General features: G+C 39.1%; 1 protein-coding gene across 3 annotated transcripts in view; it reads right to left on the bottom strand.

The window, feature by feature from the left end:
- Positions 1 to 3,482: 3,482 nt before the first annotated feature.
- The window catches only part of ANO4 (anoctamin 4), a 155,450-nt gene continuing 132,012 nt past the window's right edge, over positions 3,483 to 26,920 (bottom strand). For 2 of the 3 annotated variants that reach the window (XM_042816302.1, XM_042816303.1), the window contains exons 17-26: positions 26,474 to 26,510; positions 23,943 to 24,054; positions 22,917 to 22,974; positions 20,586 to 20,683; positions 18,648 to 18,790; positions 17,512 to 17,664; positions 15,735 to 15,882; positions 12,493 to 12,612; positions 10,562 to 10,667; positions 3,483 to 7,349 (exon numbers count right to left, since the gene is read on the bottom strand). In XM_042816302.1, the coding sequence (XP_042672236.1) occupies positions 7,158 to 7,349; positions 10,562 to 10,667; positions 12,493 to 12,612; positions 15,735 to 15,882; positions 17,512 to 17,664; positions 18,648 to 18,790; positions 20,586 to 20,683; positions 22,917 to 22,974; positions 23,943 to 24,054; positions 26,474 to 26,510 (1,167 nt within the window). In that variant the 3' untranslated portion in view covers positions 3,483 to 7,157. The remainder of the gene's footprint in view (positions 7,350 to 10,561; positions 10,668 to 12,492; positions 12,613 to 15,734; positions 15,883 to 17,511; positions 17,665 to 18,647; positions 18,791 to 20,585; positions 20,684 to 22,916; positions 22,975 to 23,942; positions 24,055 to 26,473; positions 26,511 to 26,920) is intronic. The other variant, XM_042816301.1, reaches the window with a different exon arrangement.

Genomic DNA, 26,920 nt, shown 5'->3' with positions numbered 1-26,920 from the left:
CCCTGCTAGGATCACTGGCAGGAGTCTGCTGAGCTTCATGGTGCTGTCACCCGTGCACAACTTCGACATTAATCAAGAAAGGAATCAGGTCTTTCTTGCTTTTGTTGTTTCTCTCACACTCTGGATCTTGGTGACTGGGCTTAAGGCAATGTATCTGTGTGGAATATTTGCCTGATATTCTTGGGCCTCCTGGAAAATACCTGCTTTTACTTCCAGTTCACTCTCGGAGTAAATGTTTTATTTGGTAAGAGTGCTCTCCCCCGGAAATGACTGTTCTCTGTGGGCTTTTTTTTCTTTTCTTTTTTTTTCTTCTTTTTCCTTTTTTCTTTTATTCTTTTTTCTTTTTCCTTTTTTCTTTTTTTCCTTTTAAGTCATTGAAAGAGTGAAGAGATCAGTACTCTGGGATCTTACCAGCTGGCAGGAAACAATGGATCTTTTAGTGGAGGAGATGTACTTTGTGCCCTCTGATTGCTTTGTAGAACTGATCTTGAGAGCATATTTATTTTGCTGGTTCTGTCATATGTTTGCTTTCACTAACTTCATTCTTTGGTGAGCACTCCTCTCATGTGCCCACTGTTGGATGCTACAAAACTGTCCTTGGAGACAGGTAAAAACAAGCATCAGTAATACCCTTTCCTTTTCTCCCTACCTCACTCTTTAGCCCCATCTTGCTCCAACAGAGCTGGCCCTTGTGATGAAGTGAACAATCTGAGCTCTTCTTTCTGTGCCATGTAGCAGAACCACATGCTGGCCCATGACTGCTCTTGCGCTGAGCTGGGTGTTGTCATGGTTTTATGTTTTTTTTTTTTGGTTTTTAGTATTCTGCACCAAAACATCATGTAGTGCACTGGGAATTAAAGTGGTAATGCTCCAATTCTGGGTACCTGTCCCTGTACATCGTGGAAGTCATGGAATCTGGCTCTTCTTGGTGGGGCGCTCTCTTACTGCCTGGCAGTGGGTGCTGGAGGGTGCTTTCCTAGCCGTACTGAGCTTTTCCAGTTTGACTCGGTCTCAGGAACCCTCATATCTTGATTTATTAGTCTCAATTTCAATTAAATTGTATTATATTGTGTTATCTTGCATTCCGATATCATAGTAAAATAAGTTTTCCTCCATAGATCGTTGCTGCTGTTTTTTTTCTCCCTTCTTTCCTTCCCATTTTGTGGGGCCAGGGTGGGGGTGCGGGGAGGGCAGGGGCCTACTGCCCTCCCCTGTCATGGGCATAGATTGATCTAGTTAACTCTGTGACAGGTGTAGGTATTAACAAAGGTATTAATGTAGGAAGAAAACCCTCTGCTGTACTGGAATAGAGAAAAAGCTGCACCTGCAGTTGGCTGTTATCTGTGGAGCTGTGAGCTGAAACTTACTGTAACCACTTGTGTTCTTGCAGTTCCTGTTGTCACTCCAAAGTTTCACTTCCAAGGTTGGCCCAGATCAGGCTAGAGCATGTTTTGTGTTTTGCTTAGAGGGCAGAGTCTGCTGTTCTGTCTCTGGGAGGGGAAGGGAATGCAAGGGCTGGATGAAATCTCTTCATGGCTGCAGGGCATGGGATGGCTCATCCTCTGGCTGCACTGCTGAGAGGAGATGAACAGCATGTCTGTCCTTACATTACTTCTGTTTTGAGAGGATAAAAACCCCACAGCTCCCTTATCCTAATTGCTTGGGGAACAGGCTGTTTGACCCACTGTTAGTACTACTGTTAGTACACTGTTAGTACAAAAACTGTCAGTTTTGTACTATATATTTTTTACGACATCAATTGATGGGGGCTTAAAACTCTGCCACAGCATCAAGTTGGTAAATAAAAATCATTGCAGGAAAGCCAGGCAATGAAGCTTAAAAAGCAGTCACGCTTGAGACACAAATCAAATACTGACTGTGTGTCTTAAACTCTTTCAAAAAGTTACACTGAGTTGTGCTGGGTGCTCAGCTGCTGTTATATGGGATTTGATTGTACTAGTTTACCTGTGCTGATTTGGGCCCTTAAGCACTTAACCCAAGCTGTTCTGTGCCCCCTGACATCAGGCATTTGATGATCTACTGCATAAGATGGGATCGGTAAACTTTAGGAGGCAAAAATGGGAGCAGACCTTTCCTAGCAGAGTATAGACCAGATATACTCTACATGGGTTGCCACTAGGAGCACATCTCCATTGGCCAACCAGTGCAAATGATGAAGTCAGGCTTCCCCTTTGCTACCTGAGGTGTAGGCTGGCAAGATCCAGAGCAGACCCCTTGTCTCCCACTCGTGTGCTGAGGTACTTTTGGCCCATGGATTTGAACAATGACAAGTACCGATATCTTCACTGAGCTGCAGAGAGCCAAAACACTAAGAAGACTGGTGTCATTCTGTGTGCCTCTGCTCAGTGGTTTGTAGTAAGCCAAGGGCAGAGCAGAAGCCTGCAGCAAGGCCTGTGTGCCTTCTGGTAGGACTACAGAACTCGCAGCCCACATGTTGCACTCCCATCTGACCATGATCCTTACGGGGGTGACTGATCAGCACAGCCCTTTGTTGCACCATGCTGGGTTGAGTCCCTTGTTTTGAATTGATGCTGCCTTGGATGACCCGTGACTTCTACCTGTTATGTTCATGGAGTGAAGACTAATCTTTCCAGCAATCACAGTTAAGAAATAACACAGGGTCATGGAGTTTATTCTCAGAGCTTTGAATTCACATGGGAAAACACGTAAGCCTTTGCTTGAAGTCACTCTTTGAGCACTGATCAGTCATTTTACTCTAATTTCGGTATGAAGTGAAAGCTTGGGCCAGATGGTATCTGTTGGCCCACAGTCACACTGAGGCGAGTTTTTATACCGGGGAAAATACCATGTTGTAAGAGGTTTAGAGGTAGCATTCTTTCTGCAGATGACCCTGGCAACTGTCCTTTTTCTCATTATCTAACCTCCCATGATTGCTGCAGAACTAAAAAGTGACTCTTCTGCTTTACTTTTTTTTTCTTTTTCTATACGCTTGCTGTTTTAATTGATATCACTAATTGAAACAATTAATTTTGAATAATGCTTTCTCTGAGACTATATACTGTCCTTGTCTAGCTGCAAACAGAGCCAGGGCTTTGCCTGTGTAAAAACAAGATAATTCTCAGTGTCTCCCTCACAGTCCTGCACCACGATCCTTCATCTCTCTCAGCTAAAAACTCACCCAACAAAGAAATGAAGTATAGCCAGTGCCAGTTAATTCCTTGGGAATGGGAGCACTCCATACTGCCCAAGTTACATGCAGCATCTGGGAGGGCTGAGAGGAGAAACAAGTGGAAACATTAAAAAATGAACTGAGAAGTCAACAGGAGCAATATTTGATGACATAGATTCACAGACAGAAGGTGGTAGTGGATCCTGGCCCCTTTTGGTCTGCGTTTACACTTACTTCCACTCAGCTGGTCTGTTTTCTTTCTGAACAAATCAGATAAATAGAAAATAATGTGTGGATTTCAAACAGCAAACATTTCATATGCGTCATTTATTTTAAAGTTTATTGCGTCACATTATACAAGCATTAAACATGGCTTTATGTTGATGATTTTTTTACGTAAGTGTGAAAACTTGACATTCTTCTCCATAAGATTTTTTTCTATTTACAAATAAACAATCTCTATGTATACTTTATATATATACTATATATATGATAAATAACATAATTCCCCTCAGAAAGATTTAAAATAAAGAACAGATTTGTAAACAGGGTTTCAGTTGTAGTATTTGGTGGCTTGAACACAGATGGTGCTCTATACCTAGGCTTTTACTTTTGTCAGAGTATCCAGGGTGCTCGTTTACATTTATTATTCTAAGGTTCGTAAAACCAATGTGGGACAGAATGCAAAAATCGTAGCAAACAGGCTGAAAAACAGTCCCAATATACATTTTTTTCCTTGGTTTTAAAAACTGGCGTGTAACTGCTCATGAAGTACACGCTTGCTGTCAAAAGTGGTCTATAGAGATCACTCCTATGCTGATTGCAAGATGATTTCACAGTAAATCCTTTGATGTGTGTTGTCCTGCTTGCTATGGCAAATGTCTGTGGCATGCACTGAGGTTGCATTTTTTCTCGTTCCTTTGAAGGTAGTGCTCTTGTGGAGCTGGAGTAAGTAAACAACATACAGGGCGGTCACCTGGAGTTTTAAACAAAACCCATCCATCATCAGATCAGAAAGAATGGAATGGCATAAATTTTCTATCTACAGACTGTTTTAAATTCTATGTATTATTGTTAGCCTATTGTATGTGATATATTTTCCTAAATAATGGAGCAAATAAAAAGGGGGTTGTCTTTCCTGAGTGTTCTGCTATAAAGCTTTAAAGGACTAAAGGGAAATCTATTCTGCAGAACAGCAGGACTGAAATGTCAGTGCATTGACTGGTCAACATTAAGTGACAGAAATGTACTCAGGATCTGCCAGGGAGGTCAGAGTCCCTTTTGGCATCACGCTCAGCACAAGCCTGGTAAATAGCAGCTCATGTGCTCAGTTTGGACAGAACAGGACATAACTTCTAGCTATGAAGTGTCATGAAAATTCATTGCAGTGTACCTACGTTGAAAACTTGTACCAAATGCAATTATTTTGTATTGTGTTTTTGCTGCACTTTATTAGTTTTGACACACTATATTGCAGCGATTGCTCCAGGGTAGAAGTCAGCTTAAATTCTACTCAATTTCAATTCAGTTCTGGAAACTGCAGGATTTTTGAAAGATTCACAATCCATATGGGTGAGACTGATATTATGTATGACTCACAACTTATTTTACTACCTAGCAAACAATTTCTAAATTAGTCATTTGTGGGTTTTTGTTAGAGATGTAACACAGAGGATATGCAGCCTAATCCAGTTGCTCATGTGAATTTGGTCTGAGTGAGATTTTGCACAGTGATCCTGCCTGAGAGTATCCAGATTGCTAGTGTAATATACATCCCTAAGTGGTGAATGGTAAATACTAACCCATTCGGCATGTGTGTATAAAAGAATGAATGATGTTGCCTATCTATTTCCTTCTGTTTACTGAGACAGAACATTCCCATTTCTTCACTGCCCATATAGGCTGTGTCCACAGCAGCTGTAAGGTGAAGCAAAGATGAACAAACAAGTTTCTTGCTCATTAGGCAGGAATATATCCCAGAACCATTAGTTGTGTTCCTTATTCCTTTTGGCAGCAAGTCAATAGAGAACAGATTCACCCTGAAACTCCTTCAGTGGCCTCATAGGAATTGCCTCATAGGAACTCCTGGCTTGGGTCACGAGCACCTGATAGTGGAAGCCATTTATCCTCCGTGCAGGAAGATGGATTAGTACTAGAGGAGTTCCTTATTCAAAGGAAGCAAAATGTAGGCTGGCAGTGGCTACCGAGATGAGGATGCAAACATTTTCTTCCACCAAACCATACTGCTTTTCATCAAAACTTTCCTCATAGAAATAGCACAGTTCTACCTTGCAGTGGAGCAAAGTTAACAGATCTAATTTGGCAATATGAGGTCTTGGTAAAGGTGGTCCTGATGTTTACCGGACTTTGAGGCATCCATACAAAGGATCTTGCACTGTGTGATTTGTCCAATGCTGCTTCTATTGAATGGTTTCTAGAAGAACTTGTAGAAACAGCGTGCTGAATTTTCCTCACTGTCAAATGCCTTTAAACTAACAAGGGCATTATTCATTAATAGCTCTGAGAAAAGCATACTGTTTTTGAAGCTCCAATTACTTGGAAAAGTGCTAATTGAATTGATGAGCTTCAGTATTTTGCATGTAGCTGTATCTTTACGAAGACATATGGTTCCTTGCAGTCTACTTACAGTCTGGGCTTTTGAACTTCCTTCTTCATATTGTGGCTGATTATGCTCCTGCACGTTTGGCAAGAATTGCAGTATTATCACTTTGAGGCAAGAGGCAGTGGAGCTTTCACAACACTCAGTATTTTGATTTGTGTTGCTCTGTCCAGAAATTCTGCAGTTATTAGAGTTACAGCTCTACTATTTTGGACTAATGACCTGCAAACTTTTTAATTTCTTAGTGCTAAGCAATTTGCAGAAGGATATAGTCAGTGGCCCATTTTGGCCAAATCTAATTCTACAGCCTATGTAGAACTGCTGTGCACAACAGATTTCAAGCTATTTCATACTACAGCCTAGTTGTTTTCTCCCAGTGCAGACAACAGAAGAAGGAATAAAAGAGCAGAGATTATGGATGATCGTGTTCTCTTGCTTTGTTGAATTTGTTCATCCATTGTTTGTTTGTTTGTTTTGCTTTGTTATTGTTGATTTACTTGAGACACAGACAGTCTTCTGTTATGTGTATCATATATTCTCGATTAGGCCTTGATGTGGCCTTGCAATACAAGTATACAAGCAATTTTGGATGAGGTGTCCTAGCTTGATTTGTTTCCTTCAGAGACCAGACAGACCCATAGCTGAAAAGGCACTGTTCAGATCTTCAAAAGTTACTAACCTTTCACAATAATGTGTCTAAATTAATGACCCTACAGTTAAGACACCTCTGGACACATTTAGGTGCTTGCCTATCTGCCAAAACTTCTGCATGTGTAATTTTTTCAACCCATGTTAAAGCATTTGATTGGACTCATGATCAAAGATCTCCTCACAAATACTAAGGTATTGTTCAAGTTATGGAGGCAATCCCCATATGTTAACTTAACTCATGGTAGATGCTAGCTTCCACCACTTATTCCACCATGGGAGAGAGCATCATTGCCATGCATGTTCAGCATGTGGTGACTACACATGAGGACATGAACTATCATGTTGCTAATGAGCAGTCACTGGTTATGAACTAGCTGCTCAGCCATGATGAGGAGCCATGAGATCATTAGGTTCTGTAAAGCGCTGTAAGATACTTAGCTGCTTTGAAGTTCACGGCCTTGAATTTAAGCCATGCCTGGAAATAGTGTGGAGCCTTAGGCATTGGTCTGCGCTGCTCATGCCAATATTAGCTCTGGAGAAGACTAAGCCTTGTAAGACCCCAAATTTGAAAAGACTTAGCACAGTATTCACCATTTTAAATATGGGTACACATGTGCTGAGTGCACACAACACTGACTGTTCCTGTTTCACTGTTGCTCTCTACCACAGAAAACCAGGATTTTTTTTAATAGAAAGAACTCCTATCTTCTTTTAAGCAGTTTCTTCCTCACCCCATCATGGCCACTCATTGTGATAAGATTTTCCATTCTTCTTTCTTTCCTTCCTTTCTTTCTGCAGACGTTCTAATTCCGCTTCATACATCATTTCCTGAATCAGGTATTTTTCTCTCCTCATTCGATCTCTCAGATCTTTTGGAAGATCTGGGATTAAGTAGGAAATCAGGTGCTTTATGCAAAAGACAAGGTGCTGCAAAAAGAAGAAATGGTTGAAGAATGAAAACTACTGGAAGAAAATAAGTTATTTCCATACCTTCTGAAATCCCTTTCCTTCTAAAGATGCTGCGCTAGAACTGAATTATTACTAAATTCCTGAAGTATTACTAAATCTGAAGAAACCAAATTGTGAAGATTTCCCCAACAAAAAGCTAGACGGCAGTGGACTATGGATTTCAGCAAAGGTCAAGAGCAGCTGAGTCCAAACAAAGCCTCAGGACTGTTGTATGACCTGTGCGTTCAAACCCCTGAGGTCATGCTTTGCTGTAGGGTTGTCTGTGCAGGGACTGTTAATAGTGGATTGCTCCACAGGAGGAAGATCAAGTTGTATAATATTTTCCTGTCGCTGGAAATTTCTTGCATCAGTATTGGAAACTAACTCACCTATGTAAAACAAAACATTTTTTCTTCTAATCTGCATCTCTAATCCAAAACTATCTTGTCATTTACTAAGCATAAAGTGCTCCTTTGTCATTCATGTTTTAGGCAAGCCCCAGCAAAGCTGACTGTGATGGGGGAGGACTGCTCAATTGTATTCTTTCATTTGACTGAAGATGGTGCAAGGAGATTTATACACTCCGCTTGAGAGGAGATCCTCAGAAATAAAAATCCCCAATCTCAGCAAAAACACAGATTTTAGACTGGAGAAGTAAAGATACTTCTTCTCCAATAAGAATCCTTCCTTTTAAACCCACTGAAAAGTATACAACATTTTCCCATGTATTCTTCCCTTATGAGAAAATAGAGAAACAACCTGCAATAGCCATAATTACTGCGTGTCTGCCTAATCTAAAAAAAAAAAAAAAACAAACAAAAAAACCCTAAAAAGCTTCTTCAGCTTTTGCACACAGCACTGCAACTGAACTCTCAGTTTAATCCAGACAGATACTTTCTTTTAAACTGAGAAGAAGTACTTTTGTTTTGCTCATTTGGCCAACATAGCCAAACACCACTGCATCCACTTCCTCATTGCCAAAAGGGTGTCTGAGCTGAGGTGGAAGGTTACTTCATTTGTGAAAAAACTGCCTTGAATCTCCTAGAGAGACCTTTTACTGTAACTGCTCTGGCAACAATAACATATCTAGTAATATTTTCTGTAGTGAAAAACAGGTATAGTTTCTGCTGAAGTTACTTTTATAATTTTATTCAGATAATTAAGGAAGCATTTTGTAGTGTAAATAAACAGATCAGTCTCTGCTGAGAGAGACACTGGTGAGCCAATTTATAGCTTTAGTTGGGGCAAAGCAAAGTCAGTTGTCTTATGAAAGCATCGGCCAGATCTGAAAAGATGTTCCACAACACACTGTGTATTAAGCTGGGCACTGAACTTCTGCAAGACTGATTAGTCTCACTGTAGTTACTTTTGTCCTTATTCCATGCTGCCTTTACACATAACAGCTGAGGTGGGAAGGGACTTCTGGGTCTGTTTGGTCCCACCCTCTGGCTCATGCAGAAACACCCGGAGCAGGGTGCCCAGGACCACGTCCATGTGGCTTTTTGAAGATCTCCAAATACATATAAACCATGTGTCCAGTGTCTAAAAGCCAGGCTCTCTTTGGTCTTAAAACTCCTTAGGCTGATCTGCCAGTGCTGCTCTTGTAGTTCATTTTTGGAGAGGGATTCCATGGCTTTCAGCACTGACAGCTCAGGAAGCAACAACAAGATGCATTGGTGAGGCCTCACCTTGAGTACTGTTTTGGGCACCTCAGTTCAGAAAGGATATTGAGGTGCTGGAGCAGGTCCAAAGAAGGGCAACAAGGCTTGTGAAGGAGAATATGCCCTATGAGGAGAGACTGAGGGAACTGGGGATGTTCAGTCTGGGGAAAAGGAGGATGAGAGGAGACCTTATTGCTCTCTTCCAATACCTGAAAGGTGCTTACAGTGAGAGCAGCGTTGGTCTCTTCTCACTGGTGACAGGTGACAGGATGAGGGGAAATGGCCTCAAGTTGCACCAGGGTAAGTTTAGGTTGGATATCAGGAAACACTTCTTCACAGAAAGGGTTGTTAAGCACTGGAATAGGCTCCCCACGGAAGTGGTTGAGTCACCATCCCTGGATGTGTTTAAAATCCATTTGGATGTGGTGCTCAGGGACATGATTTAGCGGAGGGTTGTTAGAGTTGAAGGGCTGAAAACTACAATCGGGGAATTCTCTGCAGACCTTGGACTTCTGCTGACAAGACAGCCCTAGGCAAGAAATAATCTAGAAAGTGTTTCCCCTTCACTTTTCTTCTAACTCGAAAGCTCGAATGTTCAGTGAGGTAAAGAGGTGCTTTGAGAGCTCAGTACAGAATGAATTTCCAGAGTAACATGAGTCAGAAATGTAGTATTTGCTCCTGAACAGTATGCCAATAATTAGTGGTGATGGCAGCTTCCATATCTGGAGGCCCTGTTGCTATCATTTCAGAGAAGTGGACCGAGGAAAGAACGGTCAATTTTATTGTTTATTCTCTGTTTAGCTTCTTCTCAGTGTAAAAAGCATTGGAATTGCTCATGCTGTAGAGATGCTGAGCACCTGGTTTCTGGCTTAATGAAATTCAGACCTTATGAGCTGCATCACAGCTTATTTATCTACCTTCTCTCTGTTTTTCAAAATCAGCATAAGAATAGCAGTCAAACGAAGCTGGGTTTTCTCTGGTTTGTTTTAAAGATTTCTGAGATACTGACAGTAAGCACTAATATTATGAACTTTGCCAAAGATATCGAGTCTCTTTTAGCATCACCAGCTTTGTGATGCTAATGGAGATGAATGGTACTTAAAATAGAGAAAAAAAAAGCTAAATGTGCAAATAATGTGCAACTTAAGCCATCTCCATTTTTCAGTTGTTCAGATTTCATCCCTCCTAATCATGTTCCTTCCCCCCTTATTCACTAACTAGTTTGCATACAGCTTTCAGCCTAGAGTGCTAAAACCAAAACTTAGAAAGTAAAAACAACATTTCATTCCCCTCTTTTCCTGTCACTGTTATAGCTTTCAAATTGCAGTATACCCCTGTTTGTTAAAATATAAATACCTGTGACTGTTCCAGAAATGGGAGAATATAAAGCACAATACAAATAGCAGAAACTAACGCGAAAAGCTTGTCAGCTGGTATCATGGAGCAGCTCAATGAATAAGCTTCAAGAGGAAGTTGTTTTTGTTTTGGTGTTTTTGTTATATAGACTTTTCCACTGGAATGGTCACTGACCTCAAATACAATAATGAAAGCCAGCCGTGCTGCTAGGACATGCCAGAACTGCAGCGTGTAGCCGTAGGGCACTGGGGAGTGAGGAGGGTCTCGGTAGTCCCTGTACCTGAAAGACAAGCAGAGCACTGCAGTTAGTAAGCTCCTACCCTTCTGCCCACGAGGAAGACAAAACCCAAACCCATCTTTTCTTAATCAATGCATTTTCTGCAAATACAGAGCACGTCGGGTGCTCAGCACTAGCAGTTGTGGCTTCTTTAGCGCAACATGGGCCCTGTAGGCACTTTCTCAGAATGCAGAGTGGAGTAGGATGCTCATGGAGGGGTACTTTCTTCCCTACCACAGCTTGTTTTAAAACCATAAATATCTCCACTTTTGTCAGCCTGACAACCCTCGTCTACGTTCTAGATGAGCAGAAGTGAACTGAGTATGGCCACTGTTTTTTGTTTAGACAGTCTGCCTTCTTGGAAAAGCGCCTACACTACAGCAGGCTGCAGTATTTCCTTACTCAGTATCAATAGCTGGTTTACGCTGCAATTAAAGTGACTGATGTTTTAGCAGAATTTTGATGGGTAGCTGATAAACTCAGCCAAAGAAAGTAAGACACTCACTTTCTTTCAAGGGTAAATATACATAATAGTTCAGTGTACCTCCAAGAAGAGATTTAACTTCTAGAGATTTATGGCACCAACTCTAATAGAATGGAATGGAATATTGAGGCGACAACTTATGCATTTATTGATGGGGTTTCTACCACCAGCTTTAAGTAGCAGCAACATTACGCATGATGCTAGGGGAGAAAGTAATTAAAGGGGGGGCAGAAACTGATCAGAATCCATAAACATTATTAAAAGGTACCATGGCAAACTACATGGAATGAAGTATTATAAAAGCAGCTCTGCTCCTCAGAAAACTTTATCTATGGAGTCAACATTGGGATGCTCTTTCTGTAAAATAAGTTTCAACAGAGAACAGTGGCTTCAATATCAGTTATGTAAATAAAAGCAGTAATCAACTCACAATGCTATACCGCTTGAACTAGTTATTGCAAATAAAAATGCCACAAAATCACAAGGTATCAGTGACTTTTGCTATAGTCCAGAATATCTTTTTTTTTTGTTTTTTTGAGAGACTCATGAAATTAAATTATATTTTTCTACTATATTTTTCTAGTGAAAAATACTGGGGTACCTGTATCTGTAGCCACCAAGGCTCATGCTGGTAAACTAGTACTGCCACAGACAAATGGCAACAGCATCTGTCATTTGATGTTCTTCCATTGCACTCTATTTAGGATTTTGATTCTCTGGACCGTAACAATTAATCACTTGTAAGTCTCTCATCACAGCCTAGTCTCAGACTGCTATTCCCAATCTGCTGGCTAATGACAAAGATACAATGATTAACTGCTCATTTTATTCTGATTCAAAGCAGAAGCATATGATTATTATTAATAATTACACCTACAAGCAATGACATAAACATGTTAACCATTCAGCTGTTAGTTTCGTAAAGGTAGCTTAGGACAGGCTCTGTTTATGTCAGACAGACTTGTGAAATAACTGAATGCAGTCACTTCTATGCACATCTAAGATGACTTTATGAGAAAATCTGATTAAGATTTCATCTCAATGACATAATCAGTCACTCATTATTGACTCTTTGATACCATATTCCTCCATGATGACTGCATGTGATTCAGGCCATATCACCATACAAATTCTGTAGTTGGAGCACCTGCCAGCTTCTCTTGCATCTAAGGAAGTAATCATGCAGAAAGCAACCGAGAACTACCAGAAGTGTGTTCTCAAGTAGCATTTTATTTTCCATTAATATTTTTCAAGTTTTGAAAATTAGTTCCAACCCCAAATTTACCAGGATGTTTCTCCCTTGAAGTGTTTTAAAGCAAAGAAGTGTTTTGATCAGATACTTACCTGCAATATTTCAATGGCGAACCAGAGAATTCACTTCCATTTGATGTAGGCTCTGAACGGTTTTCAAAGTCCGACACCAGAAATACTGATAAACTGGCATTAACATAGCCAACCATACACCTAGAGGGGAAAAATTCCTTTAGTCAGGACACAGCAAGATTCTTCTATTAACTGTTCTACCCAGAAGGAAGTTCTCAGGGTTTCATGAAATTTGCAGTTTAACTGTGATGCTTAGTAACGTTTTGAAGGGATACAGAGGCAATATGAAAGAAGCACTGACATAGATCAATGAATAATGGTAGATTTTTATGGGAGAAGAAACGGCGAGGACTGGGACTAGTTACTTCTGAAAAATACATAGGTAGGGAAAATAGTGAGTGGCACCAGGGAGATAAATAGAATATTCCCACTGTCAGTCTCATGTGTGATAAACACAAAGGAACATTAAGTTAAAATGGAAAGGCAATACACCTACAACAGCTAAGGGAAATAAGACTTTTTTTTTTTTTTTTTTTTACAAAATGTTCAGTTGTTTAGATAAATTTGGTATTAGAAAACCGCAGACTGGTGGAGTGTTGGGAGGGTTAGACAGATTTTGTAGAACACTGAGAAACAGAATGTACATTGCATAGTAAAGGGCTATGGGAGTCACAAGAAGGCTCAAACTTGGTATTAATCATGTTGAGGATAGGGAACATGCATTGCACTTTTCACTAAAACATGGGTAAGTATTGGCACACCAAGAAAGCATTCATTCTCTAACTGAGAAGAAAAGACTTCAGCTAGCAGTAACCAATCACATCACCATCAGGGCCATCTGTTTTAAGTGCTTCAAAACTAAAACCAAGAGACCATTGACAGAATTATATGAGGCTGCCAGATTTTCAGTCAGGAAGAAGGAAGGACTGAACCAACTTATCTTCATTCTCCTAACATACATGCTGAACTGAGCTAAAAAGAAAGATATTTAAACATATTTTGCAGTGCATCAAGAGGTCACGTACAAATTTAGCCACCCACAAAACTGTTCTGCATGGTATACCATGTACTGTCTTTAAGAATAAGAACCTAAAAGATGAGTATAATTTCTGCATAGTTAATTCTTTCAAAAAGCTGTTATCGATGAACGAATTTAGCTACCATAAGGATAGCTTCTAAATGCCCTGATTGGTACGGTTTTGCCAGGCAGTTCTGACCCACAGGGATGTCTGAAACGACAAGGGAAAGCAACTCTCACCTCCACTGAACTAAATCTGTTATAATACCGCTCTGATTTCAAGAACAATTCTACTTTATTTAGACAAGAATCTGAAATGTGGAACTTGAGGTCAGACAACTGAGGTGTGAAAATTGCTTTTAAGAGAATATTTGAAAATCAATTTTGTCCTGCCAAGAACTGCTGCAGGAAGCCAACAGTCTTTGTGATATACTTACATCTTTAAAAACCTGCTTTGGCTTCATCTGTTGGACTATTATAACTAAATTTCAGCATTACCAAACCAAAAAGCTTAAATCTGTAATTATTTCAAGTTGTTTTGCCAGAGGTTCAGAAAGCATTATATGGTTTTCTTCACAGTAAGAGCTGATTATTTTTTAACTAAGGATTTTGAAATATTTGAGAAATTACATTTAAGAACCATCTAGTTTTGATTTAAGATCTCCACCTTGATTAGATTTGGAACTTAATATTTTTCTAGTATCGCTGGTGCGTTATATGGATTTAATACCTACAGATGTTTTGGGAAAGAAAAAGAGAATTGCTCTCATGTAAGGTAGTCAATAGCAGGTATTTTCACGCCTTAATTTAATTTGAGAAAATTCAATATTCCTGTGGATTTTTAATAGCTCCCGTCTTTTCTAACAGCAGTTACGAATAGCAGCATCCAGAATGATGACGTATGTAGTTTTTATCAAATTTGGCTGCTCCATGGGATTAACATTGAATGATTTCATCTGAGAAATTCATCCAGAAAAGCAGCAAAGTTATGAAAATGCTGTACAAGAGGTTTGTAAGAAGTGCATCTTCAGTGAGCCAAGCTACTTCCCCTATGCTGAACTAGTTTTAAAACCAGTGAGTCATATTTTATTACAAAAATCAAATTTATAAGAGGACTTTTTTTTCCATGCACATGGGCTCTAAGAAAATCACTTGCAAGGAAAACTGCTGACAGTGCCTCAGTGTCCTATGGATCTTCATCACAGCACAAACAGAGGCGTAGGCTCAGCAAACACTGGCACCAGACCAAACACCTTAACAGCAAAAAGATTTTAACTCCTCATGAAAATAAATGGAACAGTCCTGCAGGCACCTGTTAAAATGCCAATCTAGCAGCAGAACGGCAAATTAGCAGCACTGCTAATCAGGAACTGCCCCATCAGCTGCCTTTCTTCCATCAGTAGGATTAAACAGTATTGGCAAACACAAGAGAGCAAAAAAAGCAGCAACAGAAGAATCCACTTGCTATAGCAAGGAAGAAAAATCAATCTGCCATATGTCTGACAGCAGAACATAAGCCCTGTAATTCTCTCTCTGGTTAAGCTTGTGTTTCTCTGAACTGCAGGCTCTTACTAACAGAGCTACCAGGAGATTTGCAAACTGCATCCATGTGTGTTCACTGGATTCAGTGACCTTCCTCCAGTCCAACAGCTGAGATTTTATAAGTTGCAGTGTAGCAGCTAGACTCATACTTAATGTAATCTTAGTGTTTACCAATACTGAAAGAAAATCCACTTAGGTAGTGGGGTTTCAGTTCACAAATGTCTCCTGAAAGACGTAACCAAAGGACTCTAGTTTTAGATGAAAAACAAATTGCTTTGCTCTGTAAGGATGCCTTGATTTATCAGTTGGGAATTGCTTTCTCCTGTGAGACACTGCTTTTTGGAACAATGCATGCTGAATACAGGAAATGCAGCTTAATGAATAAATATCAAATTCTGATTAAATCTTTAACTGATAAATACGTGCATAGCTTCAGAATAAAAAGAGATCTATACCCATGTACACCAGGAAATGTGGTTTGTGCAGCATACTATTACACAAGCCAAATTTCTGCCACATTTTCCTTGAGTTAACTTCATTACAGTCAGTCCAGCAACCTACTCTGCCTGTGGCTGAAGTCTGTTGCCTAAGCACAAGCGATAAATTTGGGTTAGTGGAATTGGTACATATACAGACAGAACTGCTGTATCTATTCAAGCAACGTGATTTTCACACATAACTTTCCTCCCAGAGAAAAGCTTACTTTTGCCCAGCTTCTCCTTGGCCTGCACAGGGTCCATATTTGTAAGCATAAACAAGTCGAGGGATGAAATCTGATGTCACGGCAATAACAAATGCATTTGTGATAACAGAAAGAATTCCAATGCCTTCCAGAATCCCATACCATATTCCTGTATGATAAGGAAAATATGTTATCTCCAGAAAAAAAATCAAGGACCAAAAGATTTCAAATACTGCATACTTTGAAGCAATTGTCCCATCACTCAAAAATTACAAAGTTTCTATCAGAGACACTGACTAAAAATCATTTTCTTATTGAGCAGCAAAACCTCAGTAGATCAAATTTATGTTCTCACTAGAGTCACCCAGTGGGTGGCTTCATCTTCAAAAATGCTCATGAAACTTTGGCTCCATCAAATACCATAATCATGTCAGTTTTAAGAAATGCGAGGAGCCTCCTTGCTTGCTGTGACTCTTCGAGGAGAGCCATCCAGGACAGCCATGGGCATATTTAATCCACGATCTGCATGCTGCAGAGATCTGGTATGAGCCTTGTGTATGGCTGGTCCGTATGTATCTCTCTGCACCAAAATCTTCCTGCCATGCTAATGCTATACAATGGCACGTGGCCCCTACACATCACCTGGACTTCTGAGCCCAGTTTTAACTGCCTGAAAGATCTTGTGGCACAGACACACAATTCTGATGATGAGCATCATCACTGAGAAATACATAAAAGACAGGTTAGACATAATTGTTGATTTTAATGAGGTATCAAGCTATCCCTAAAAACTTTGCTGAATAGGTACCAACTGCAACTCATTTTGAGAAATCATTCCTGATTCTGCCTGAATACAAAAAACAAAAAACAACCCACTGTTTTTGAATTCTTTTATTATTGAAATTATATAACTGTCTCCTCACGGGTTCACACTGTTCACACACAAGGCTTCACTCAAGTACATGGCAGAGCCCTATAAAGTCTGGGATTCTGCTATTTCACGTTAAGGCCTATGCTTTTTTGCAGTGCAGAGAGGCAGCAAGGTATCCTGTTTACCTTTCCAAGGCACCAGGAACTCAGCACTGGACAAATAAGTTTGTTTTGTGCCGTCCTCCTTTAAGGTGTTTTGCTTTGGCACACTACGAGGATGGGGGTGTTTTAGAATCAGTTCAGAGAACTCTTGCAGCAGTGTGTGGCCAAGTTACCTCAAAGTTACGTTAACCCTGTGTTTAGCAACGCAGGCTTTCCTCATTGACAGTAAATTGTTTCTTGGAATCTAGACCCATCCTGTCTCATGCACTAAGGACAGAGCCACGAGTCATAGAGGATGTTCTTTTCAGCTAGGTAGATAGAAAACACACAGGATTCTTACCGAATGGTGGCTGCTTTCATTTTGATGTTTCTGCAGCTCTCTCTAGTTATTATATTCAAACTGAGCAGCAGTGTTCACAGTATGCTTGCCACAAGAAAAACCCATAGAGGACACTGGTCACTTCATTAATATATAGTCATAGAATATCCTGAGCTGGAAGGACCCATAAGCATCATTGAGTCCAACTGCTGGACATCTTGGCTGTTAAGTCACTCAGAAAATCCTTAAAACTTTTTTTTTTTTTTTTCCCAATATAGATTTTTAATTGCATAAACAGACTGGCATCAAATGTCTGAAGCTTTTCGTGCATTGTCAGATTGTGTGTTGCTAATGCAGAAGATGACTGAAAATTCCTTCACCCACTCTTACTTGTGGTGGTCAATATTTTGTCCTAAAAATAACACGCACATGTAACAAAGCACTCACCTATATCTTTGGCTCTTGAAGCTAAAGGTCTTCTCCACTGGGTGACAAATTTGTATGCATCAAGCCTAATTTCGATAATATTGTTAAGTAAGGCCAGAAGTGGTGCCAATGGAAAAGCTGCCACAAAAATGGTTGTGAATCCAAACTGAAGAACTAGGAAAGAAAGGGAAAGGTCACAGCGTAACTGTCAAGCTCTAATTTTAAGGGCTAAGAGGGTGAAGTATCTCACATACAAACATCACTTACTATGCTGTACCATACAATAGTCTAGTGACTTTTGTGCAAAACTTCCTTGCTGAAAGTTCAGAGTGAGGATGATCAGAAGAAATGCATGCATGTCTATCCCTGAGATGAAGTGCAACATCTAGAATTTTTAGCTGGGAAAGAAATTTGAAGGAAATTTGAAGGTAGACAAACTTTTTTTTTTTTTTTTTTTTTTTTTTTAAGAAATTGACATTGTTACTGCAGCATCAATTAGGACATCTGAATACTTGCATAGATTACAGCATAAAGTACTGGTGGGCCGTTGTTTGAGACCTTATGTAAGTTTCTAGAGCTAGGTCTTCAGATTCCTAAATTTTGCATTACTTTGAAAAGAATTGCGTGAGAGAGAAAAGAGAAAAAGCAAACCAAAAAACCCCAAACATTCAAGATATACACAGTTCAGTCACACAGGGCCAAAGTTTTTGTTCTTTGACATTTGTTACAACAGTTATCCTCCTCTGCAATGCCACTGACAGGCAGTAAGTGAGGTAATTTCAGATAAACAAGCTGTTCCACATAGTTTTAAATAAAAACCCAAGGGAACTTCCTTGAGCACAAATCAGCAAAGAATTTCAGAAACATATACAGGTGAAGGGTTGCAATGTAGAAAGCAACCTTCCCCATACAAAGCCAGAATCAGAAGTGTTTCATAAACATGGGGTTAGCAAACCAAAAGCACTGTGGTTAGCTACACTGACTTGGTTTTGTTCTCATAAATTCACTCCCATTCCTCACCTGACCCGTAAGAATGAGAACCATTTTGTAGCCTCCTTAGCTTCATACAGCAATTTCTAAGAGAGCACACCGACTCACATCAACAAAAAACAACATTAAAATCTACTGAAGGGAGAGAAATAATGTCAGTGCCATACTCATTTCTAGGTATTCATCAAACAGTCCATAAGCATTCATAGGCTGCAGGTTGTAGTCCTTTTCCCACTGTGGGAAGCTTGTTTTTCTCTGTGTGCCATACTCTTGCCGTAGTTTTCTTCTGGTCCACCAATTTTGAATTAGCCTATTTGAATAAATGAAAGAAACAAAGTAAACAATGTTATTGGCTATTCATAACTCAACTGGAAGAGGCTAAATGTGCACATACCTTGAAAATATTTTCCAATGCACAGGAAAATATAGCATTGGTTATATATGAGGCTGATGACAGTATAATAGGTATAAAAACAGATAAGGCTGATGGGCTGTTATTCAGGTCTACACATTATTAAAATGAAAAGGAGATTTTGACATCTTTTTATTACCTCTTTTTGCCTACATAAAATTACTTCAAAGCCTTTTTATAAGGCAAAATGCAGTGTTGCATAGAGATAGTTAAGCTCTGAACAAGAAACTATTAAACAGCTTCTAATGCTGCTTGATCTCTTCCTGTATGTAAGGTGGGGAAGGGTAGGGAAGTTCTGCACTAGAGTTGCCTCCAAATCATGTTCTTTGCAGAAATGATTGAATTCTTTCATACAAAATGGAAACAAAACATGCTTGGCTGCAGCATTTCAGGGCTAGAGAGGAGATGTGAAAGCTGGAGAACATCTATTTCTCCCACAGAATGAGTTTAAGCTTCTCAGCATTACTGCAACGGTGATTTGCACTGTGACTCTAAAGAGAAGGGACTGATTTACAGTAGTTTATTCCTATTATAGCACTTGTTCTTAAACAATCTCCTCCTATTTACTTCTGTCAACTTCTGTAATCTTCTTCAATGCTCATTATTAGGCTTCAATATCCCTATTAATAAGTAGGAGAAAGATCTAATGGAAACTGACAAAAGAGGAAGGGAGTGGAAAAAAGGATCAATGCTACTGCTACTGCTGCTGCTCCCCTCTTCCAACCTCAGCTGCAAAATCCTGACCAGCAGCGCTAGATGCTGACTGGGGAAGATGGATGAATAGTGAATGCTGAGTACCTTGATTGTCCATTACACCATGCATTTAAATCATTCACCCCATTCTCGTTATGGCTGGGTGTGATCAGTGCTGAGGCTGCCTAAAATCGCTGCTGCAACACATTCTGCAGCTCAGGGACCAACCTCTGAGCTAGCTCTTCTGTGGATCCTGCAGTGATGCAAATCCCTCCAAGCTGCAGAAGTTGACAAGGGCAAACTTTCTGACAATGTCAGCTCTCTCTTATGTTTTCACACTTGCTAATTTCCCTTGATGACCTGCCACGCTGTCTCTAGCATCAACTGTCTCTATTAGTCATACTCATTAAATACTAATCAATGAGAAATGAACCAATAGGAAATGAATAATTGTTAGCCTTTTTAGCTAGGGCACAGCTCCACAGTGCCCAGATCACCAGGGGACATATCTATATACCAGTCAGTACATTTTTCTGGCTCTGAAATGAATATGCCCACAATGCATTTTTATTTTTTTTCCCCCCAGCTCAGACCTGTCCTTTCAGGCATCTTTTATCACTCAGCAAGGAGAAATCCAATTTAGAACTTCCTGACACAGATAAAAGATGGTACATATAATATTACTTGTGCAAGGCAAACTGTTGTCTTACAGATATTTTTTCAGAGTTTAAAAAAACCAAATACAATATAATTAAGTACTTCCCACATATTTAGTTGTTAGTATTGATATTGCACTTTCAATTTTGCAATCTATGTTTAATATCAAAAACCCAGAGCACCAGCTATCTGAAAATCTAACTGAAGAGCTCCCTACTCAAAGGGATACTTTCTTATTCTTATAGCAAATCTACCCCGCTTTTATGTAACAGTTCATAAGGAAACAGTAAACTTGGTCACAAATTCTGTGATCTACAAAAACATCAGCACTAAGTTTACTTACGGGTAGCCCAGTTCCATGAAATTATTCCAGGTCTGCTTTAGCACCATTATGATACCCATTTGCATACAGAGATCAATAAGGCATCCACTAGGGTGGCACTACAGTAAAAAAAGAAACAAAAGATTTAATAGAAGTAATGCTCAGTTTAAATTATTTCTTAAAAAGCATAAATTAATATTTGATAATTTACTTAAGGGAAATGAAGTGCTGTTTTCTTTATGATTATTTTTTTAAATATAGACTCATGGGAGCATATGAAACTGTATCGTACCATGAGCCCTTTAAGTCTGTCATCTAATTCTCTGCAGGAGTCAGATGCAGCTGAAACAAATAACATTTTCACACTAGAACTGCTAATAAGTTTATGGCAGTGGGTAAGATAGAGGCAAAAGCTAACAGATTTCTCCACTGATTACAGTAGGGACTGACTATGCCTCAAGTCAAAAAATGAAGAGAAAATTCCTCCTGGCTGTACATGTGAAGACTTTATGCCTAGAGGCTAGTCCTAATATTGTCTATTAAGTACTTAATGTATGGCTGAGTGAACTCCTCAAAGCTATTCTCTTCTTGAAGATCTACAAATCTCAACTAGCAGTTCTCAACATCTCTTGCAGTGTGCTTACTTGCTTTAGTTGTGGCTCCAGGCCTTGAGGAAGAATGCTCAGCTAGTAACAATTTAGGTGTTGCCACTATTTTTAGTTTTAGTATTGGAAGAAATAGAAAAGTGCCAAAAACTTTGCAGATCCAAACAGTGGAGCCTGAGCTGTATTAAGTCCTGGGTATTATGGATAAGTGAAGCAGATTGCTGCCACAGAACTGGAACGATTTCTTTTTAGGTTTTAAAGAGAAAAAAATGGCATTAGTTATGACATCTAGCAAAATGCAGGGTGAATTTCTTACTCATACTCTGCATTATAGTTCTCAGAGCCAGGGCTCCTTCTGAGGTTTCTGTTGACCTCATTTAGCTTCTCTTTAGATTAACAGGGTAGCAGATCGATTTTTTTTTTTATTATTATTATTAATTAACTTCACTAGCATCATTATTAAATTATTAACCTTCTATTTTTAGGAATAAGTCACACAAGAAAGGAAAGTGAAGTAGCAGTGATGTTACATCCATAACACCACCAAAATACTATGTATGCTGTGGTGTGGATATATTTAGGAGAATTTGACCAAAGTATATCATGCTATCCAATGTCTTGCACTTGTCTTCATCCAATAGGTGAAGAGAGGGCAATTGGAGGGATATCTAGGCATTATATTCTAAAGCCTGTTCCTAATATGGCTTTTTATGGATATGGTTGATAAAGTTAAGTCTTCTTTATTAGACAATTCTTAATAAACATTTTTTTTTTTTTTTTTACTCTGACCCAACCTATAACATGTCATTGTAACATGTCACTGCTGCACCTCACTCCCAAACTTCATTCTTCCTTCCTTCCCTTTCTGTTCCTGCAAGTGTCTCCCATGCCCTGATTCTACTGTGAGCTGATTCAGCCCAGTAACTTAACAGAAAAAAAAAAAAGATTTCACCAGGAAAAGAAAGAGTTTCCTGCTGATACAGGAAACTGACACAGGGTTGGAAAAACACCAGAGTCAGTGCAGAAGAGGAAGGAGCAAGCTTCTGGGGAAGGCTCAGAGTAAGTGTAGAACTGACCTCTTTTTGCAGTAGCAAGCTGTTAGGTCAACTTGGTCTCTCTCACACTTTGAAGGTATGTTCAGTCTGTCTGTCCATTTACCACTTATTCTTTTAATGTACAGAATTCACTGCTTTGAAATTACGATGGCTAATTATTCATTTTTTGCTACTTTTGGATGATTTACATTAACCAAAATACTCAGATGTCTGGAATTATTTGTAAATTCATGTTGGCAGTGAAAAGACTTGCATTGTTTTGCCTGCCATTTGTCATGCATTTGTAAAATGGTTTTCTATCACTCATCTCTAAAGTAAGAAAAATTTCAGAATAAAAGGTTGTAAGGTTCATATCAAACAGACCCATTTTAAGGATGAAACATTTCCAACATGAAAATACAAATAAAGGAGAAACTGTTTGATACAGAACTCCAAATGTGCTCAGACTGAAACTGCAGTGCTACAATGCTAGCTAGCATTGTAAAGGGCATGCGTGTTAATATACAGCAGTTTTAGTAGCAGGTGGTGAAATGCTGGTATTGTGGAGTTTGAGAACAACAGAAAATCCAACACCACATTCAAAGATACCTGGATAGAGTTTTACATCTGCCTCTGCTTGCATTCACTGCAGCTGTAGGCAGCAGATAAATCTGTATCTTGTTTCAGGAGCACAAGAATAAGCAAGCACCCACCTCTTCCAGTCTCCACCGGTTTATCAGCCTTAGGTAGGCTCCAGGGTGTCCTGTAAATCTGTAACACATGAATATACATCAGTGATGTTGCATGAGCAGTCTATTTACAGCAGTGGAAGAAAGCTTACACTGTTGTTTTAATCTATTGTTACTTTAGCATGATTAACTACAAAGGACATTGCAAGAGAAAAAGATCTGGGGATTCCTGGAATAATTTACATGAAGGGCTAAATATATTTTTACTTCCAGTTTTATGTGAACATGAAGTATTGTGCTGTTTGATGCTTAACGTATGCAAATCAAAGAGAAAGTCTGAGTGAAACAGTTTATGTCTATTTGGAAAATGGCTTTCAAATGCCAGCTCATTTTCTTACCCAAATTGTGGTATCTGCCTTTCTGTGAAAGCAGTGAAAATATCAGTTTTCACTTGGAAAATATTATTTTCTTACAGTTCTCTCATGATGTTGCCCAGAATCATTCCCAACATCCCACATGCAAATAATCCACACTGATAGTTTATCAATCTCTACCAAAAGGCTTTTCTTTTGCTTGAAGGGGGCTTGCAGGAAGAGGCATACAAATATATACATATATTTTTCTTTTTATGCAGAAGAAAGGTCTGATTCTCTGGTAATAGTACAAATCTCATGAAAACAAAGCAGCAAAGTATTCAGTACTCAGAAAGAAAAAAAGCTCAGTGTTAAATTATTTATTTAACTGTACAAATTACCCACATGAAGACAGAGCAAAGTGGTTTGCACACATATTACTGGGGATGGCCTCAGTTTCCAGTAGTGAAATTGGTAGGAGTTAGTGTTAAGGTAATCTGGTGCTAGGAAATTAAAACCACGTCTGTTTCAGGGCTTTGGAAAAGAAAATAAAACTGTAATGTTTCCTACCTTGCTATTGTGAAATTTGCATTTTAGGATGTGTGACAACACAGTACCATTTTGTTTCATTGGAGACAATTTTATTACTCCTCTCTATTTCATTTTGTGACTACGAGGATGCAGATATCAATCCTACCTTCCAAGGAAGAATGCTATATAAAAGGTAGAGCTGTTCAGGTTGACAAACTGAAAAAGAAACATTTTCAATGTGAAGCTGTTCTCCCACTCAGATTCTGTACGAGGCTGCTCTGTGAAAAAAGAGAGCAGAGTTTGAGAGGTTTAATCAGATTAACAATTTTGCTTGGCACAAAGGATGTAGACACCCATCTGAGCTGGCAATGTGTTTGTAAATTAGCCTGCTGATTTTCTTGTACAAACTGACAGTAGAAATTGTATCCAAAAGAAGTGCACAGCAAGCTAGCTTGCAAAGACTCTGAAATCTGTTCTGATATCTGAATAGGTATATTCCCAGGTATAACTGCAAGATAATGTGTGTATTCTTACAAGCTCGTTCTGTTCTCCCATTTCCAGCTCTGCAATCTACCAAAACGACACAGCTACAAGCTGTGTAAGCACCTTCTTGCTAGAGATGTCACACTGAAATGAAGTAAATAAGTAGATCTTCTTTGTGGTTCTGTTTCAGGGTTGTGCCCATCTTGCAGTGGGCACCTAAGGGCTCTGTACAGGCATCAGCAGAGAGCCACTTTCCTTGTCCCAGGGAGCTCCTCACAGAACAATGAGAAAAAACAGGATGGATGAGACAAACAGGAAAGAGGTAGACCATATGTCTTCTCTTCAGCTTGGCCCTTAATCTCCATTTAAAGAGCAATCAAGACATGAGTTAACCAAACAACTACTACGCCAACACACTAGTACCATGGCCTGCAACTGCTTTCCAGTTGGCATGAGCATGTTTATTAGTCATCTGTTGCTGTGAACAGAAGTAATCAGAAGAAAAGTAGAGGTAGTAATGGTGGTACCATGTATCATAATGGTAATACCTGTATATGTACTTCAAAAGGAATCTCTATTAAATTACAAGCAAAAAAAAAAAGATAAACTAGGTTCTGTTTGTTTGGAGACATTCCACCCATGAGGAAATGTTTCAGACACCTGAACAAAACTGTGGAATAGACTATTCATCAACAACTGCTCTAGTGATTTGGAAATGCCTGTCAAGAACACCAGGTCTGTGCATGCTACTACATACATATTGCAGCTAAGCAGAAGGAAATGAAAGATCAGAGATTTTTGATGCCAGCATGTGTTGACTTTAACATGGCTGCTGCAGCTGAAGCTTTGCTCATATGACTTTCTAAGAGAATGGCAAAACTCTGGAGCAACATGGATTTGAGTTCAGAAAAGGTGATGTAATGGCTGAAGAAGAACATCCTGACTGTCCTTTCAATTCCACTCTGAGCTTATTACACTGATAAAGATCATTCAAATGAAATTTATGCCACTAGAGTAAATAAATAACACAATAGAGCTGGTCAGAACAGTGTGACCCACTGAGTCCTCACATAAGTGCAGTCTGCAGAGGCTACAAGAAGCAGACCTACCTCCACAAGAACCTGGCAGAAAGTAATTAAGCTTCAAGGTCTCTACATTATATCCTACTGTCCACAGGATGTCACAGGGAATAAAAGGAAATAGCCCATGCAAATTACATACTTGAAAGTCATTTTTCTCAACTGTGACTAGTAGGTGTCTTTTCCAAGGAAAGAGGATGGCAGCAATATTTTGAATTCAAGATATAAAAAAAAGGACTCTCAATCTAAGAAACAACAGAATAAAATTCTACCTTAGACACATTTTGAATATATCACAGATGCCTGTCTAGATGTTAAAAAGCCCCAACGCTAACTTAAATCAATTGTTTCCTCTGAGGAAATCTGTGGAAATCTGTCCTCCTGAACATCATCAATGTACACAGATAAACCCCAAGTTCAAAATAATGCCAAAAAACTTCTCATACACATGCTATTATTGGTTGATTTAATAGGCAATCATCTCATTACAGATTTCTTGACCCAAGGAGCCATTGCTAACTGCCACCAACAACTGCAATCTTCCAGAGCAATGAGGATCTTCAAAGACTCACTAACAGTCCATTACTACCCTAGTATGTGCTGACTGTAAAACCAAGCACATTAGCCTTACTCTAGTGTCTTTAAGGCTGATCTGAAAAGTTAGTTAAACTTAGAATACCACTAGAGTTTGAGTGTTGGTAAAAGTTGATGAGACACCTAGTTCTTTTCCCTCCCAGTTACTGACCCTCCTGAAGGAATATGTCTGAGAGTCCTTAAGCAACTTATTTTCAAGCAACAACTGTTGCTTCCAAGAGATTCCTGTGAAAGTTTTGAGTGCTCAGTCTCTGAAAACTTCAGTTATACTTTTGTCCTTGTGGTAACACTTCAACTTTTTACAAGGTAAGGGGCTGGAACAAGAATTAAGGACTGCAGGTGAGTGATTCTCACTGTTGCTAATTCAATTGCACTACAGCTTAGTTTATAATACTACTTCATTGTAAACTTAAGAAAATAATTAATTCCTAATAGATTTAAAATTAATCAAGACTTCCCATACAGACAGTTGGAGTGCTGTCACAGCATTGGGACAAAAAAAATCAACATAATATTAAATTTTGTATTTAACATCACTTACCTAAATTTGTCAGGAAAAGAGCAACCTTTTCATACAGCTGAAACAGAGAAAAAACAGTCTCTTAAATATGTGGCCAGCTCAAAAATATAGTACTGTTTTCTAGATAATTGCTTTTACCTGTTAGATCTGACATTCAGATTGATCCCTGTCACATTCTGATAATGACTGTAATAAAACTATAAAACAATAATACCACAATTATATAATCAATCACGGAAAAGTAATAATTGCAAGCTTATATTCAGCTCTTTTCATCTACAATACATACAGGAAAAGTGCTGTCAGTGTTCCTATTTTACATACACAGTGAAAAAGAGTTTAACAATTATTTCAAAACCACAAAGCAGAGCAATAGTGTTTTTGTTTTAGTTATTTGTGGAACATTATCACACAAATAAAAACACCCCACTAAGAGTATTCTTTCACTTTCCGCGGTATTTTTAATTA

The sequence above is a fragment of the Centrocercus urophasianus genome, unplaced genomic scaffold, assembly GCF_019232065.1.
Source record: "Centrocercus urophasianus isolate 14NV4802_14NV808 unplaced genomic scaffold, USGS_Curo_1.0 seq_15, whole genome shotgun sequence".
Taxonomy (NCBI): Eukaryota; Metazoa; Chordata; class Aves; order Galliformes; family Phasianidae; genus Centrocercus; species Centrocercus urophasianus.
Note: the sequence above shows the minus strand (reverse complement) of the source record. Positions and strands in the feature narration are given on the sequence as shown.